We start from the raw sequence: 18,260 nt of genomic DNA, 5'->3' as shown, positions 1-18,260 counted from the left end.
ACTGTTCGCTTCCATCCAGCGCTCTGTCGGTCCCATCTGCCTTTGTTCCGGGGCCATTTTGACAGCTCCTCTCCTAACAAGCCTCTCTGTCCCCCACTGCGCGCCGCGTCCTCGCAGGCTCGACGGCTACGGTGAAGCACAGCATCTCTGTGTATCCTGAAAAAAAACCACACACAGGAAGGCACGGAAGAGACGCCGGCCTTTCGGCCTCCTTCAGAGTTTGACGGCTTCCATTTGGCGTTCCGTAATGTTCAGTGGAGTGGGCTGGCGTGAGTGAGGTCTGCAGCTCAGCCCCGATTGGATCCCGCGGGTTGATGCTGGAAATGCATTATGTTCTTGCTCTCGCTTCTTTGAAGCTTTTTCTTTTTTTTCTCTTCAAACGTGGCTGGCGTACCGTGTCAAAGTAGCTGCAGATGATTACACCATGTGGTGGGTAACACAGAACCATACTTTTGGAAGTCTAGGAAATCTCAACGCCGTGAGTGATTCATATCGGCTGTTATCGGCTCATATCTTAAATGTTAAACCGGTGCCTTGTAACAAAGAGAGCTGTGGTCATTAGATGCAGATAAGGGATCTCTTTGTTTCTGGGCTTACACACTCAGTGTGTTATCAGCCCCCCTGTTATCTTCCACTTCACTGTTTTATATGACATCAGGGCTTCCTCTGCAGTTTCGGGGGTTGGAGAGAGAGAGGGAGAGAGAGAGAGAGAGAGAGAGAGAGGGAGAGGGAGAATGAAAGATAGTGCTACCATTGTCTGAGCTCCAGATGGGAGCCCCAGCCCCGGAGCAGGACGGGCCTCCGTCTCCCCAAGGAGCACTCTGCCACTGCCTGGGCCCGTCTCACTGCCGACCCGGCCTCCCATCGCCGGGGGAGAACCGGGCGATGGGTTTCCCAGCTGACAGGAGCCGGTGCTGGGGCTGACGCTCCAGGCTTCACGGGCCTCCATCGGGTCCTCTGGTGATGAGTGATGGTGATTATGCCCAGAGTCCTGGAGCTCATACGGGCACCCTGTGGCCTACTAGCATGGCCCGTGTTGTTGTCTCGTTCTACATTCAGTGTTTTTATGTTCTTCTTCAACCAGACAATATGTCACCTCGGTGTCTCCTACTGTATTGTATGAGCGATGTGGTGAAGGGACGTTGATGACTGGTCTGGGGGAGATACGGTTGTGCTGAACTTGTCACCACCGTCAAAAAGCAGATGCGAGTCTCGCCGCGAGTAAACAAATAAATCGAATCATCTTTGTTTGCCAAGGTTTTTCCTTTGTGTGCCAAGGTTTTTCCCATCCCACCGTCCCCGCTTGTCTCGGTTTCGTACAACGCGGCTCATTGTCCGGCAAGAGTTGAAACGCTCCGGGGGGCCTTTGGGGAACTGCCTTGGGTTTGGAAGAGATAATAATAAAGCATTGCTTTATTTACATGTTAATGGCAGCTCGGTAAACAACTGTCAACAATCCGAGATTGTCTTCGGTTAAACACAATAATCATTGCGTCGCTCAGACCAACCACACGACGTTCACCCGGCCCCGTTTGTGTGTTTTCTTCAGAGGCCTCTCGTGTGCACACACTTGGGCGAAAAAGCATACATTTAACTTTCCTCGACGGAACACAAACGGTCGCTGTGGCAGCGCTTTCTAGAAAAGCGATCTCTGCTCTGGAGTGCTGCTCTGGTCACCGGCGGTAGAAACACGAGCCCGGTGTGTTTGGTAAACCAAGACAAAGACACGGGGAAAGAAAGAAGGGGAGCCCATAAAGATATCTATCATCCCTATTCCCTCTCTGTGTCTTCCCACACACACACACACACTCCTATACACACACACACACACTCACACACTAACACACTAACACACTAACACACACATGGAGGGCTCTAATCCTGCCTCTTAGGAGGGTAAGTGATAGCTCTGTGTTAGCATTAGAACCCGGGCTGGTCTGATGATGCGAGGGGCAAAGTCATTCATGGGGCGCATTCCAGGTCGGCACTCTGACGTAGACGTTAGGCGCGAGATTCTGTTACCCTTTTTTCCTGCTCGCGTCACCTGATCCCCGGGATTACGATACCTGCTCTTGTCTCTTTCCCTCTCCATCCCGCCCTTCCTTTCTCTGTCAGTGCCTTGCTCTCTCTCTTGCTCTCCCTCTCGCTCTAGGTTATCTTTCACCATCCACTCCCCTCAATAAGCCCTCCATCTTTAATTCATTCTATCAGCAGGGTGGTGTTTTGGCCTTTATTAATTTGCTGTCCCTAGCCGCTAGTGGGCGGGGCCTCTGTCTACCCCCTCCCCACCAAACATCCCCGGGGGACCCGCCCCTTGTTCTTATCTCTGCCATAAAGCCCTCTAAATCCCCCTAATCACAGATTAATGGGTTTTAAAGATAGGGATTGGCCGGCCCTTATCTCAGACCCATATTCCATATCTGCTCAGCTGGAGGTCTGATACGACGAGCCGCTGCGTGGCCGGAGCAACCATCTGGTTCCAGCTTGATACTTCAAAACTCTTAACTTCCCTCCTTTTTTTTACGACGTACCAAACAAAGACCTTGGACGTCTTTATGGTTGGAATTAAACTCGTCACCCGGCCCCAATTCATTGTGCATTGCTCACGTTGTCTGAGGGCGTTGTGACCATAATGGTTCTTTATATCGAGGCTGTGTCTGTATTATGTCGTGTTTGAATGAGTGGCGGTGGACGTGGCCGGGTAAGAGACAGCACACTGCAGTCCTCCCACACTCCTGCTACCTGTGGAAGGTCTCTCTCTGGGGGCGGGGAGGGGTGGCATACGGGTGTCCTTCTCCCGCCTCTCATCGGCCATGAAAAGATAGAAGAGTGAGGAAAGAGAGCAATTTTGGTTCTAGCCGCTACCTCTGCTGCTGTGTGTCTTTCCCTCGTCCCTCGCCCCGTGTTAGGGCGTCTGTCTGTACCTTTTTAATGCCGTGCTCCACACTTTTCCCTCCATGGACTCCCTTTGTTAGTATTTTGAGAAGTGGGTGACCCTGGCTCTCAGCTGAGCGTGTTTTAAAACGTATAATACGTGCGTCTCTGCCTCGGGGATAGGTTTTGGTGTTATAATTGCAGAGTGGGGACTCGGCAGTGTTTGAAGCAGCACCGCTGTGTTTTTCTTCTTTTTTTTTCGACTGACCTGACCCTTCGTCATCGTCGTTTCTACCCTGAGGATGCGTGGGCTCTCCTGTTCCAACCCCCCCCCCACCCCCCACCCCCATCTACATCTCACATAGCCGTATCGATCTCTTCCTCTGCAGCATATGACTTATGACTCCAAATTTCTGCAGGGAAACACAAAGCAGTGCTTTATTGATCTGCCTGTTTTTTTGTTAAAACGTTAAGGCCTGGAGGGTTTTTCCGCAAAGTGTACAGCACTATGGCTCTCTCTCCATTGTGGGCAATGAAATGATAAGTGCATGTTTTACATTAATGTATGCGTTATGCTTCGCATTTTTTTAAATGTTGGCAATGGGATTGGATGTGTGCCAAAGGAGACTAAGCAAGTGGAAGCTAGTTGAAATATAGATTCACATCACATCTTATCAAGGCGCGTGGTTAAAAAACTGGTTTAGCCCCTAGAAATGCACAAATCAATACAGAACTGGCAACAGTAATGCGATTTCAACCTTGTTCATTACAATCTGAGGGACATCTCTGTGACCTTGGTGGCGAAAGAATCGCCAAAGATTTTACTCTGCTTATCTTTAAAAATATATTTATATTTGTCACAGTATTGGGTAAATTTACCAAGTTTCTGTTGAGCCAAATACTGTTATTTTCTAGATTTGGAGAAGGCTCAGCCGGCCTTTAATGTTCCACTGATGTTGCACTGTGGTGAGTTCATCACAGGGTTGATCTTAAGGAATGAGTGAGGCAGAGAGAGAGACTGGTTCGGAGAAAATCTGTGAGCTTTTTTAATTACAACATGTAAAGGATCCCTGCAGTGCAGATTATGTATATAAATAAGGAGGGCGAGAGAGAGAGAGGGAGAGATAATGAGGGAGAGAGATAGAGAGAGGTAGAAGCATGAGGGTTAGGAGAGGAAGAGAATCGGGCCCCTGGCAGCGATCGATGAGGCCCTTGCAGTGGAGGTCCCAGCCTCCCCTAGTGAGTCTTTGGATTGCATGAGCTCATCTCGCATTCTCTGTCTGTGGTTTTAGGTTGGAGGGAGCGGGGCGGGGGGATGGACGGGAGGTGGGTATCAGAAACAGCCCAGAGGGCATTTGAGAGCAGGAGAGACGTGGGGCCAGCAGTTGCTTTGAAACAACAGACGGGTTAGAGAAGCCGCCGTTAAAACAACGACGGCGTCGACAGAGGTTTAGCGTGGTACTAGACTAGTCTACGTCCAGGAGATGCACATCGTAGATGTAGCAGATGGTTCGTACCTCTCTGGTCCTCCCGTCGCGTCCTGGATCGCGTCCCAACTCTCGCTGGACAGGAAGTGTCAGACAGGAAGCGGCGCACACCTGAATGCTGGATTAGTAGAGAGAGAGACAGCTTTATCCCTCCCACAGCATATGTCCCTTTCTACCCTTGGGGAGAGGTAATGTCGCTGAAATAACGCAGGTCACATGATATCGGCGGGGACACACACACTTGCACACTCACATGAATATGAGCATGCACACAAACACAAATGGCTGCAGGGCACTGGCCAGGTCATCGGCTCCCAGGAGAGCCTGAAATAACCTCTTTTGTATTCATGAGGACGAATGTTGACTAAATCCGTGCTAACAACAGGGTAATTATCATTTTCGGGTCATCGGGTCATTACAAACACTGCTAGATACACTTTTGAATTGAGATTTTATATATATATATATATATATATATATATATATATATATTTCATTATTTAGTATTTTTACACACATCATTTGACACACACATCATACAAATTCATCATATATTTGTTGTGATGAATTATTAATGATTAAGTATTTTTATTTCTAAACTCTAACCTGGAAAGTACACCGTGCGTGCCAGCGCACAACGCCCGTGACCGTTCTTGAACGATGCCCCGTTCTTTAGCCGTCAAACAGTTATTGAACCAATCCATCCACACACAAGGCGGCACAACGTTAAACACTCGCTAACTTCACTTGCTAATTTCACAAGAACCCACTGGTCTGACTAATAATTCAATTACCCCAGTATTTGCATTAGTCTCAACACAGCGCCTCGCTGGAAGGAAAACATTTCCCCCCCCCCCCCCCCCCTCTTTCAGTATTGTATTCATCTGAAGACTGCCTCTTCATTTAGCTAACCAGTTGTCATCTACAGTAAACAGGCCGTGATCAAACAAAACCCATCTTCCTCACACACGCACACACACACACACACACACACACACACACACACACACACACACACACACACACACACACACACACACACACACATCACATACACACTGCACACTGCACACTGAATACTTAATGGCCCCCTGCTATCCCCCCCGTGATTCCCCTCCAACTTCAGACCCATTCAAATGAGCGGCGTCCTGGCTTGCTGAGCTTGGAGCGGAGCCACACAGCCACCGAGCGCTGGAGCTCTTCAAAGTCCTCCTTAATAAAACATATTGGCTGTGTTCGCAGCGGCGGGCGGTCGTATGTGTTCGCAGTACTGCGATGAGGCAGTTGCATGTAGGAACTTAGTGGTGGTGGTGCGTGGATGAGATAGCTTAGCATTGGTGTTAGCTTCGTTCCCTTTGCCCTCTGTTTGGTTGACCGGAGCGCTTTGGTGGGCTGTTGGTGTTTAGGCAGAAGGGCAGTGTGATGTGCGAGTTGGATGTGTTGCTCCAGGGCACTTGGGTTTTCTTCTTCATTTCTATTTAATGTGAGATAAAGGGAGGATTTCTCTCTTCCTCCTCGGGGCAGGGTTTGTGTCAGGCAGTCCCTGGCGTTCTCTCTTTGTGCCTTAACACTCCGTCTCGAGGTTGGAGCTCACTTTAAGACACACCGACTCTTTTAAGGTAAAAGAAAATGCTCTGTAGGAATTCTTCAGAGGTTTTTTAAATTGGGTTCAAGCCGTCTGGATGGTTATCGCAACTCATGATTATGGTAATAAATATTGCAACTGGAGTTGTGAGGAACTAGGCGTAGGCGCTGTAGTCAGATAACTCACATTGGGAGTCATCGTACCACATCGCATTTTTTATTATGGAAATCAATCATTTCTGTTGGGCGACAATGTCAGGCTTTTATTCTGAAAAAAAACAACACAAAACAGACTTTACGATCAAAATGCGTCACTCATGAATTCAATGTGTCAGTATAAGATGACATAAAGTATGTCTCAAAGAAAATAAAAACACCCCCAAAATTCAAAAACACTCAAAATATGACAAAATACCGTATGATATTTGAGGATCCATGTGCGGGAAATGTGGAATTCATTAAATCCTGCTCCCTGCCGCCCTGCCCATTGGTGTTGCGAGTGATTAATCTTGCCACAGAGCTGTCAGTAATTATGCTGAGCTGCCTTAAAACTACGGTGACTATAGGAAGCTGCACCCTCAGCATTGCGCCTTCAACAGAGGGAGAGGTGGGTGGAGGTTGGGGGTGGGGGGAGGTTGGGGGTGGTGGTGTGGAAGGCATTGAAATATGGCGCTGGGGCAAGTTCACGGTATGCTGGCTAAATTAATAGCAGGCCTGTGCCTCCAATTAGAGCCAGCTCTTTATAATTGGTGTTGAATGGGCTCGGGAAGAACTATGCCCAGGGACACAATACACACACACACACACACACACACACACACACACACACACACACACACACACACGCACACACGCAGTCCCAAACACACACACAAACACACGCCCAGTCCAAAACACACACAAACACGCACATGCACACAGCCCCAAACCCACCAACACACACACACACACACACCACCACCGTGTTCCACCCTCGGGGAACCATCAAGTGCCGCTCATTTGCATGTAACGCATGTCTGATAGCGTCGCCGGCGCGGTCCGAGGCAGAGAGATTGCAATGACCTCAGATAGTCGGTTAGACTTTACCACCCTACCGTCAGCTCCCGTCTCCCCCCCCCTCGCTCGCTTTAATCTCCGCCCTCCTCCCCCCTGACCTTTCCCGCTCGCTCGCTACATCTTCTATCTCGTCTTTTATCTTTTTTCTTTTTCCCTTTTCCCTCCTTTGTTACCCCCCCCGGTCTCCTGCCCGCTCCCCCCTTTATCTGCGTCTCCATCGGTGCAATGACAGAGCCGCACGGCCGCGGCGTCGCTCGGCACTGATATAGAAGGACACTTTTTTCCTGCGGTAATTAAAGGGTGACTTACTCGCGTGACTAACCGGGTTTAGGTGTGCAATGTGTTGCTCATGTTTTACAGCCCCTATGTTATTACCCGTGGTGGAGAATGATTCACCAGCCCTCTGTGTTAACAAAATGTGCTCTACATGATTCTGCTTGTCGGGTCCCAATTCATCATTCACCCACTCTCACGTACCTGGAAGTTATTTATGTATTTTGGGGTAGGGAAGCAATTTTCCCAAAGTCTGGTGCCAGGGAAAACCGGCTTGCCACATGCCAATTCATGGCAAAAAAAGAGCCATTACACTCTATATAAATATGTCATTTGGTGGACACTTATCCAAAAGCGTCATGCACTTATCCAAAGCGTCATGCAATACCTGTAACAGTGCATACATTCTCTTAGTATTGGCAGCCTCAGTGGGAATCAAACCCCTAACCCTGGCAGTGTAATGCATTGCTCTTTCAGGGGAGCTAGAGAGGACCGCTAGGGCTGAACACTAAATATAAGAGGCTGAGAAGGATTCAAATCGGTGGAGCTCAATAACAAATTAACACATTGTTTATGTACGCTTTGCCAACACACACACACACACACACCAGTTACTTTCAAGCTGGCTGCGGTTCTCTTCACCCATCGGCGACGACACCAATAAAAAGGTCAACATGAACTCAACCCCATAGATCTTATCCTCCGCCGCCAGAACACTGCACCATTTCCGTGTTTTAAACCCTCTCCCCTCTCCCCTCGCCCCCCCCCCCCCCCCCCCACCCAGGATCCCGTCTGCGCCAGGAGGACTCCGCGCCCCGCATCGTGGAGCACCCCTCGGACCTGATCGTGTCCAAGGGGGAGCCCGCCACCCTCAACTGCAAGGCAGAGGGGCGGCCCACCCCCACGGTGGAGTGGTACAAGGACGGGGAGCGGGTGGAGACGGACCGGGACAACCCCCGCTCCCAGCGCATGCTGCTGCCCAGCGGCTCGCTCTTCTTCCTGCGCATCGTGCACGGCCGCCGCAGCAAGCCCGACGAGGGATCGTACGTCTGCGTGGCGCGCAACTACCTGGGGGAGGCCGTCAGCCACAACGCCTCGCTGGAAGTAGCCAGTAAGTGCGGCATGTGTTTTGTTTCTTGTGTGTCTCTGTGTGTGTGTGTGTGTGCGTGTGTGTGTCTGGTACCTTCCCCACGACGCTCCAGCTTGGAGCTCTCACCCCTCGAGAGCGGATGTCTGAGAAAGGAATGTTTGGGGGTGGTTGTGAGTTGTGGCTGAATAGCGCATTGCGGCTATCGCGTTGCTACCCCCCCCCATCCCCCCCGATCCCCAGGGGTTGTTCTTCCCCGTGAATGTGCTCACTGGGTTGGATAATCAGTCAGGAGATGGCCAGGATGAGTTGGCCCAGTGGCCTCTATGGGTCTGGGGGCCCCCGGGGTGGGGATGTGGGGGGGAAGTGGCCCCGATCATCCCAGGGTGAGTGCTCCTCTAAGGGGTCCCTGGTAGGTGGTCAGGAGGTACAATGGCAACAAAGCACTTTGTGTTTTGCCCCGGCGCTGCAGTTAATCCAGAGGAGAGAGAGGGATATATATAAGGGTTTGTATCAACAAACCATAACAGTTGTTCTGTTGGGTTTTTGGCCGTGGATGGCTGGTAATTGGTAAGGTTTTTTTCTCTCTGGCATTGAGTGGTGACAGAGAGTATCTCTCTTTACTTTTTATCAAGAGATCAGTCACTTTACGTCCACTTAACGTACAATTACTTAGTAGGAAAGTGGATCTTGCATTCCGGAGGGGCCTTATGTGTGCTTGAAGGTTTGTGATGTCAGTATTTGAAGTGGCCAATCTTTATACAAAGTACTACACACGGTGACAAAAAACAAAAAGCGGGATGTTTCTTCTTTTTGTGACGGTTGGCCACTGTTTCCATATTTGTCTCCATATGGGCTAGACCTTCAAATGTATTGTCTCTCTCTCTCTCTCTCTCTCTCTCTCTCTCTCTCTCTCTCTCTCAGATATCAACCTCAAGCCAGCCCTGAGGCTACTGCCGTCTTGCTCACTGTAATCCAATCGTGTGTGTGTGTGTGTGTGTGTGTGTGTGTGTGTGTGTGTGTGTGTGTGTGTGTGTGTGTGTGTGTGTGTGTGTGTGTGTGTGTGTGTGTGTGTGTCTATATGATAGATATCACCGACATTTCCGGCCTTAATTAAATCCAAGAAGTAATAAAAAAAAAAAGCAGCATTTGCAGGGACTCTAGGTGAAAAGTCAATCGCAGCCCATTTCACGCATCTTTTGATCATTTTCCTGGCCAGAATTGTCTTCACTTTTGCATATTTTAGTTCCTTGGTGGATTTCTCCATCAGCGCTGACCTTTTTGATGTTGTTTTGAAAGCGTAAATAGCGTTAAGATTATTGGGCTGACGGCGGTGAACTGAGCAGCAGTGATGCGAGACCCAGCGCTTGTTAGGATGCTGCGCTGCATACCATACATCCTCTCTCTCCCCTTATGCGAGTCAAGCTCAACCGCCCCACAAAACGAGCGACTAACCTTCTTCCACTTTCAATTTTACACTCAATTATTCTAAACCTTCTGACACCGGCAAAACATCACCATCCGGTAGGAAAGAGAATTTCGTGCACTTGGCCCTATAAACAAGTTTCCATCGGGCAGAAAAACAAAAATATTTCCTCCTCGAGCAGACCGGGCTAGGCCTACAGTGTTTATTTCAGATTTGTCTTTTATTTCTTTTTCGTGGAAAAACAACAGAATTTCGCGAGGCGCACTGACCGAAGCAGTGAATGCCATTGGCTGATCCCGGAGCCGGACTGCCTATTCTGTACACGCTTCAAACAGACCCCATAATGACAAGCCACTGTACACCGGCTCTCTCTCGCTCCCTCTCGCACACGCATTCTTGGTGTCTCCCGCTCATCCCTCTCTCTCTTCGGCTCTCGCTCGGCTACGTATAATTATGTTGTCGGAGCGTCCAGGATGGAACAGTGCCAGGGGAAAACGGCCTTGCTTGTCTCATCCGATTCCTCCTCCTCCTCCTCCCCATCTCCTCCTTTTGGCTCAGTGCTCTTTATTTAACACTAAAGTCTGTAGAATAAATTTCAATTCGCACAGCATATAAGAAAATCTAATTGTGATGAAGTAGGAATAATAGGAAGGGGGTGAAAGGGCGATATTCCAAGGGAAATACTTGAAGCGGTGCCGACCACATTTTGGTCAACGTTTTGCTAAGTGAGGCTGACAGTGCGTTGGGGTCTCCATCCAGCTTCTGCTGGCCTGGCCAAACGACAGAGGAGGAAGTCATGGTTTTGAGGGTGTTGACTTTTCTCCGTCTCCCGGCCCCCGTACGGTGTCACGTTGAAAGCTAAAAACACAACTTTGCTTCATTTTGTTTCTTTCTTTTCCCCCTTGTTCTCTCATGTTATTCTACAAGCCTGGCTTTTCCAGTTTCCCTTACTCACCGGCAGCGATTGTTGAACTTAATCCACGTTTCAACAAGTCCTGTTTTGCAAGCCTCGGAGAGTTAACCCAGTTTGTTTGGTTTATAATTAACCGCACGTACATTAGAGCTGACAAGCCCTATCTCAACCCCTTAACCCGCATGCTCGGATAATGCATTTGTCGTCTGCACTATTTGCCGTGCATATTCAAACAAGCTAGGCATAGGAGTCTTACCTCTCCTCTCCCCCCTCCCTCCTCCCTCAGGCTTGTGTTTTCTTTGTACTACGAATGGACATGACAAGTAATGAGTTTGCTTTGTGCACAAAGGATACCATTCAATAGAGAGCGGAGCAGGGCACAACTATTAAGGTTAGTCACACATTAGCAGACGCGTGGTGCAGAGAATCTGGAGTGTAATCACTTTTTAATTGCACATTGTTTTCATTTTAAAGTGAAGTGCATTTAATCAGTTCTAATGCATCGCCTTCCTGCAATTCCTGGAGGAATTTGACTTTTAAATAAGTATCAGAACTGTAGGAAGGAAAACATCGTTATACCCGTTATGAAAATAAGTCATCCGTTTCACCCTTGAATACAACAAAGAGGCTTGTTATAACAAACCCTCATGTATGACCCCACCATCGTCATATTTAAAGCTGTACACACACACACACACACACACACACACACACACACATAAAAAGAGAAACACACACTCACACACACACACACACACAAACCCGCACAAGTTCATGGTGCAAAATGTGCGCCTGGTGCGTGCTGTGTTCTCTCAAAGTAAGTTTCCTCTCAGCGGGCTCTCGGCATGGGGCCCTGCGGGCCGCTATGTTTAGCCCGTTAGCTCTTCCCTGGTGGGGCGCGGCGGGCGGGGTGAGGTAACGGACGAAGACTCACAGCCTCCCTCTCTTGAGGAGAGAGATAACCCCGGGCTGCCGGCCGTCTAGCGGGCCGCCCGCTCCGGGCCAGACACACCGGGCTTGGCTGCGCACACACACACACACACACACACACACACACACACACACACACACACACACGCATGCATCTGTCACAGGCACACACACCCATACACAAACACGCAGATGTACAACCACACGCACACACCAACACGGATAGAAACGCACACATACACACCCCTGGCACACATATGTACAGATTAACCGTGTACACACACACACACACACACACACACACCCTTTGCACACACACAGACACACACATGCATTAACCGTACACACAAATACACACACACGCATGCACCCACACACACACACACACACAAACACATGCACACACAGAGGCTGTTCTCCCCCAGGCCCAGGCCTGTTCGGTAACCACCGGCTACATGAGAGCAGAGGGAGTGTTTACTTGAACGCGGTCCACTGTAAATAACAGTATTCAGCCAAGTAAATATATTTCAGAGGCCCAGTGACCGACCATGCCCCTCTCTCTCTCTCTCTCTCTCTCTCTCTCTCTCTCTCTCTCTCTCTCTCTCTCTCTCTCTCTCTCTCTCTCTCTCTCTCTCTCTCTCTCTCTCTCTCTCTGTCTCATTCTCTCAGTCGCTCTCCGAAGCCTCTGCCGTGCTCGGCGCTGCCTCTGCACGATGGGGGTTGGAGGAGAAAGAGAGAGGGGGGGAGGTCCTCGGGACATGCCCGGAGGGTCATCTGCCGAGCGGGGGACAGTTGGCAGACATGCGTTGCTCTGCAGGACGCACAGTCGCCACCCACTGACAGCCAGGCACGCCGCACTCCCTCCGTCTCCCTCTCTCTGGCGGAAAAAATCCCCTTGGACTACATCTGTTGGCTCTCACACACCCCTCCCCCCCCCCCCTCCACTCCTCCTCTTCCCCCTTCCTCTCCATCTACTCCCCCTAGCGCACATCAATTCTTCCCGCATCTCATTTGTGTGTGGGTGTGTGGATGTGCATATCCCATGTGCCTTCTGTTGCTCATCCTGTCTTCCTTGTTTAATCCGTCTCCGCTACATCCTAATAAACTTGCGCAAGACCCGTGCTCGCTGCTTCTGCAGCTCGGGGGGGGGACGAGCGTGTTCATGTGCGGCTCTTTGGATTGGATTAAGCTCACGATTTCTTACTATCTCATTAGAGTCATCCTGTGCTCGGTTTACTCTTTTACATGCTAGCATAACACAGAGGAAACAACAAACCATTAGGTTGGCAGAGAGAGAGAGAGAGAGAGAGAGAGAGAGAGAGAGAGAGAGAGAGAGAGAGAGAGAGAGAGAGAGAGAGAGAGAGAGAGAGGCCAAGAGGGCGCGATAATCAGGAGACATAAACAAAAGGAAACAACATAAGAGTGAGAGAAAGAGGATCATGCAAGAGGGAGTGGAAGAGAGACAGTGCCAAGAGGGAGAGAGCTGGCCCGGGGAGGGGGGGAGAGGAGGGTGGGCTTGGTGTTCAGAGCGAGAGCCGGGGTTGTGAGTGTGCTGGCCGGCTGCCAGCAGCGCTGGGGTCTGAGTGCGTTTCAGCTCTGTGGCGGTTATTTGTCTCGCAGAGACTCAGAGCAAATTGCTGCAAACGGCCCAGCCAGGGTCTGCTTCAAGAGTCAACACGCAGCCGCGGTACCCACCCCACCACACGGAGCAGGGCCTCCCGGTCCCCACTTCCCTCTCCAGTCGGCTGCTCCTGTGAATGGAAGGAAAAAGGAAAAACGCTTCTGGCCATTTCCCTTCTCCTTACTTGCTTTACATATTTTTCGGCGTTGATAATCACCACAGAAATGCGCTGCGTAGGGACTTTGCATAGGGCTTCCCAGCAGTTCCCCATGTGTTCTGCCGGTGCCTTCACTCTGTTGCCATTATCTCTCCGGCCCGCAGGCTATTTTGGATGTCATTTTACGCGTGGCTGCTGTTTTTTAAGGCCATATTTCAGCTGGGCCAAAGTTTGTACTTTCTAAATGTAATTTAGTAAACTACAGACCAGTCCTCATTCAACCCCCGGAGCAACGATCTGGCTAGTTCAACCTGAGTCCAACCTGTGTGTGACTGACTGGCATTACACGCGCATTTCAATTCGATTTACTAATCTATAAATGCAGAGACATCTGCTTTGCCATGCGTCCAGTGTAGACGCTCTGCTGAACTTTGCCTCCCTCGCACCCCGGGGCTGTTTGCATAAATCAATGCGGCGTGTGTGTAATTAAACATGCGCCTATGTATCCGTCTATTGGTTTCATGGGTGGCTCTTTGCTTGTGTGTAAGTAATAGCGGCGTGTCCCTGTGATGCACACCGCACACGGCTGGGAGTTTGCCTTTTGACATGCTGGGCGGGCTAGGCTGCAGCCTGTCGATGCTGGGTGTTATTTCCATAATGATCCAGGTACGATATTGACTGGTCCAATTGACCCAGAATGCATTTCTGCCGCCCTGCCTCCCTCCCTTCCTTCTGTGTGTGCTGCGGCTTGAGTTTGTGCTCAATGGGTGTGGTTTTGTGTGTGTGTGTGTGTGTGTGTGTGTGTGTGTGTGTGTGTGTGTGTGTGTGTGTGTGTGTGCGCGCGCCTGTGCGTGCGACTGTCGCATTCAGTTGAACTCAGGATGTGTCGTATCATGATGTCCCACCATTGTTGAAAATTTCTAGAGCATAGTTATTGTGCATCACCCCATTGGACATGTTAATGGACAGTGTGGCTCATCAGGGACACACTTGGGCAGAGAGATCCATGTTACAGTACAGGGAAAGGAGTTAATTGCCAGAACAGACAGGGTTGATGGGTTGGAGGTTGAGTTTAGAAACCATTGGGCTAAATGGATCACATAGAATGGAGGCCTAATCAGAAAGTGGACGCTCAAACTGTTTACTGATACATTAACAGATGATTCAGTCAACCGGATGGAAGGAGAGTGTGTGTGTGTGTGTGTGTCTATATATATGTGTGTGTTTGTGTGTGTTTCTCTATTTATGTGCGTATGTGTGTGTCTCTATATATATGTGTGTGTGTGTGTGTGTGTGTGTGTGTGTGTGTGTGTGTACAAACGTGCAAGCCCCATTGGTGCAGGAGTGAACACTGGAGGAGTGGTGGTGTAAGGGGTTCTGGGCACAATGCTCCAGGCAGGTGTGCAGAGGCAGATTAAGCCAGCAGTCCACCACATCATCCATCACTCCTCACCAGCACACCTACTGGCCCAGCAACACACCAGTCCTACACCCTTCTGTGTTCCTGAGGGATAATGAAAGTACATGAAATGTTGGCAGGGTTAATAATCAAGCCAATATCAGTGGGTGATGGACATAACACACGCACGCAAACCAATAAAAGATGTCCTGTGTTTCAAGTCTCTTTCGTTTTGACTCCCAGCCACGCACGCCGTTTGATCTGACGGCCACGGGGCGGCGTTTCGCGGTATACGACATCATAAAGTATCAAAGCGCCACCCAGGGTGTAATCGATCCCTTTGAAGGTGGCTGGCATGACCCTTTTAAACGCAGATAAGAACACACAAATAAACGAACTTTAGCCTAATGCTATTGCTGCCCGTGCAGTTTTCCCTCGCCATATAGATCAAGATCAAACACATTAGGTCAGCTTCCAGTATCCCGCCGGTGTCCATGTCCTCCTCGTGCCCTATTGGCCCACGGGGGCGGCGGGCCTTTCATAGAGCACATCAACTCCAGGAAGTGGCATGTTGCTGTGATGGGACCCGCGCTCTGTTGACTCATGCGGTCTGCTCAGAGTGCCTGATTTTGCACTTCATTACCCTTCACCGTGGGCCGACGCCGGCCAGTTATCGCTCGCCTCCTGCCGGGCGCCAGGCCCCCGGGGCCTGGGTTTCCGGTCCATTCCCCAAACTCATATTTTTTTCCCCCTTTTCTTTTTTTTTTTTTCTGTTGCCATGGTGACAAATTATTCAGCATCCATGTAATCCTTGCTCCCGGCTGCAGTGCAGAGCATGAGAGGAGGGTCCTGGTGGGTGGTGTAGTCCCTGAAGGGCGGGTGGTGGTGGTGGCGGTGGCGGTGGTGGTGCTGAGGGTGATACGTGTGTGGGAGGTTAGTGGGGGGGGGGGTTAGTAGGGAAGGATGGAATGATAGTAAGCACTGGCCTGGGTTAGATAATGCAGAGGTTCTGGGGAGGAGAGTCCAGTGGTCCTTTACCAACCACTCACTGCAAACTGATAGCAGAGTGCTCTGTCTGAGTGTGGGCTGGCTGGCTGGCGTGTGTGTGTGTGTGTGTGTGTGTGTGTGTGTGTGTGTGTGTGTGTGTGTGTGTGTGTGTGTGTGTGTGTGTGTGTGTGTGTGTGTGTGTGTGTAATTGTATGTGTGGGCTGGGGTGTCCATGAGATGGCGAGAGAGTAATACAGTATGTATTAGTGGTGTGTGTGTGTGTGTGTGTGTGTGTCGGTGTGTGCGTTCGTCTTTGTGAACATTCATGTGTGTTTGTGTGTAATTATATGTGTGTCCGTGAAATGGCAAGAGGCAGTATGTATGTGTGTGAATGTGTAGGTGTGTGTGCATGTGCACGCGTGCGTGTGTGTGTGTGTGTGTGTGTGTGTGTGTGTGTAATCGTATGTGTGGCCGCCCTGGTGTGTCGGTGAGATGGCGATGGAGAAACGCAGTGTGTATGTGTTTATATACGTGTAAATCCAATCCATATGTCCCTCTTTACATGAACCAGGTGGATGGCTCTGCTCGTGCTTCGCTCCACTGCCTTCATTGCTTGCACGTTCTCTCCGCCCTGCGTGTCCTTGACGACACACCGGCGGGCCTGGCACAACTGATGAATATATTTAGGGGTCCGTGCATCCCTGTGTGCTAAATGAGAGAGTACATGGCTGGCTGTAATCCCCATGTCTTCTGCAGAGGCCTCAGGTTTACTCCTGTTGTAGGCTGTAATCTCCCCCTGGTTAGAGCCTCTTCAGCAGTATGGGCTGTGTGTGTGTGTGTGTGTGTGTGTGTGTGTGTGTGTGTGTGTGTGTGTGTGTGTGTGTGTGTGTGTGTGTGTGTGTGTGTGTGTGTGTGAGAATTTATGTGTTTGTGAGTGTGTGTGTGTGTGTCTGCAAGAGAGAGAGAAAGAGCAGAGGGAGAAAGGTAGAGTGAGAGTGTGTTTGTGTGTCTTAGAGAGAGAGAGAGAGAGAGAGTGAGTGTGAGCATGTGTGCTGGTGTGTACTTACGAGAGTGCACAACTGGTGTCTGGTCATATGATCGTGTGTTCTGCTCCGTGGACATGACCCTAGTTATTAAACCTGCGGTAAAGCCTTCACTTGAAACCTCCTATCAGGCTCCCCCATCCGAGACGACAGGGCTAGAGAGGATTAAGGCCCGCGGAACCCCAGCGAACCTCAGGGAAAGAGCCCACGATTTGTTATTTGGGAGCCTAAAGAAAGTTAGAAAAATGTGCTACACGCACTTCCAGTCAGCTCGTAAGGGTCCGTTTTTCACCGCCAAACGCTAATTGTTGTGAACCACGCACACACTGCACAGGCCGTAACTAACCTCAACTTGCTCGGACCAGAGATTTGCAGCTTTCTCAGCAGGCTGCGGCAAACCGCATGCTGACTGGATCTCTCTCCGTGCGTACGGTCCGTACGGTACGAAGGATGTCAGGCTGCAGGCACAAAGTGTGCGTCCAGATCGATATGAGAGAATATAAATATCCTAGTCGGCTGCCTCAGCTTTATTTTTGGTAAATGAACTCTTCCAAATTTTCTCTTACGCTCCTTAGTTACCCTGTCTCTCTCTTTCCCCTCACAGACATTCCCTTTCTCTGTCTCACACAAGCAAACACACACACACACACACACACGCACACGCACATGCACGCGGGCACACATGCATGCACACACAAACACGTGTACATAGACACGTACACACACAGGCACACACACAGGTACAGGCGCACACACACAAACATTCTCTAGCTCTCATTCTGCTTGCGTTATTTTCCATCTCAACTGCCAGTCTTCCTCCGTTTAGGAATCAAGAGAGCTCCTGTCTCAAGGTAAAAGCGACGCGGAATCGAAGCTTGGAGCGAGAACGAGAGTAAGAAGTCAAAAAGAGACACGCATCAGAGAGAAAGAGTTTAGGAGACGTTGCCGTCCTCTTGTCAAATCACTCTTTCTCCGGGAGAGAGATCAGGAGTGTAATGAAAAGAGAGGTTTCTGGAACATCTCACAGATGTAATGCAGCCAGGCCTGGAGCGTGACAAGTAGGGAGAGGATGAAATACATATATATATATATTTAATTCTGGCAGCTTTCTGCACTTTAGCCTTGGAGGCAATAATATAATATAATACACTGTATTATAACAACCCAGGTTTGATACCCGTCCCTTTACCCTTTGCCTAAATGTCACTCCCTCCCTCTCTGGAGCCACTTCACTGTGCTGTCTGTAAAACGGACACCAAAAAGCCCATTAAAAATATATGATAAGAAAATGTAAATCCAATCTACTGCCTCTTTAGTACAGTCGGCCGGCTGCCATCAGTCACTGTCACCCACCAGAGAGGAGGAGGAGGAGGGTGGGCAGTGGGTACGAGGCTGGGGGGGGGGTTCGCATCCTGGCATTTGG

General features: G+C 49.9%; 1 protein-coding gene across 1 annotated transcript in view; it reads left to right on the top strand.

Moving 5' to 3' along the window:
* Window positions 1–6,611: 6,611 nt before the first annotated feature.
* LOC311342462 (roundabout homolog 1-like) overlaps window positions 6,612–18,260 on the top strand; it is a gene marked incomplete at both ends in the record, with an annotated part of 98,832 nt that continues 87,183 nt past the window's right edge. The window contains 3 exons of the mRNA XM_084467288.1: window positions 6,612–6,633; window positions 8,059–8,378; window positions 8,605–8,691. Of these exons, the coding sequence (XP_084323414.1) occupies window positions 6,612–6,633; window positions 8,059–8,378; window positions 8,605–8,691 (429 nt within the window). The remainder of the gene's footprint in view (window positions 6,634–8,058; window positions 8,379–8,604; window positions 8,692–18,260) is intronic.

This window comes from Micromesistius poutassou (genome assembly GCF_964030765.1).
Source record: "Micromesistius poutassou genome assembly, chromosome: 4".
NCBI classification, from domain to species: Eukaryota; Metazoa; Chordata; class Actinopteri; order Gadiformes; family Gadidae; genus Micromesistius; species Micromesistius poutassou.
This window is presented reverse-complemented; position numbering and strand designations above follow the sequence as displayed.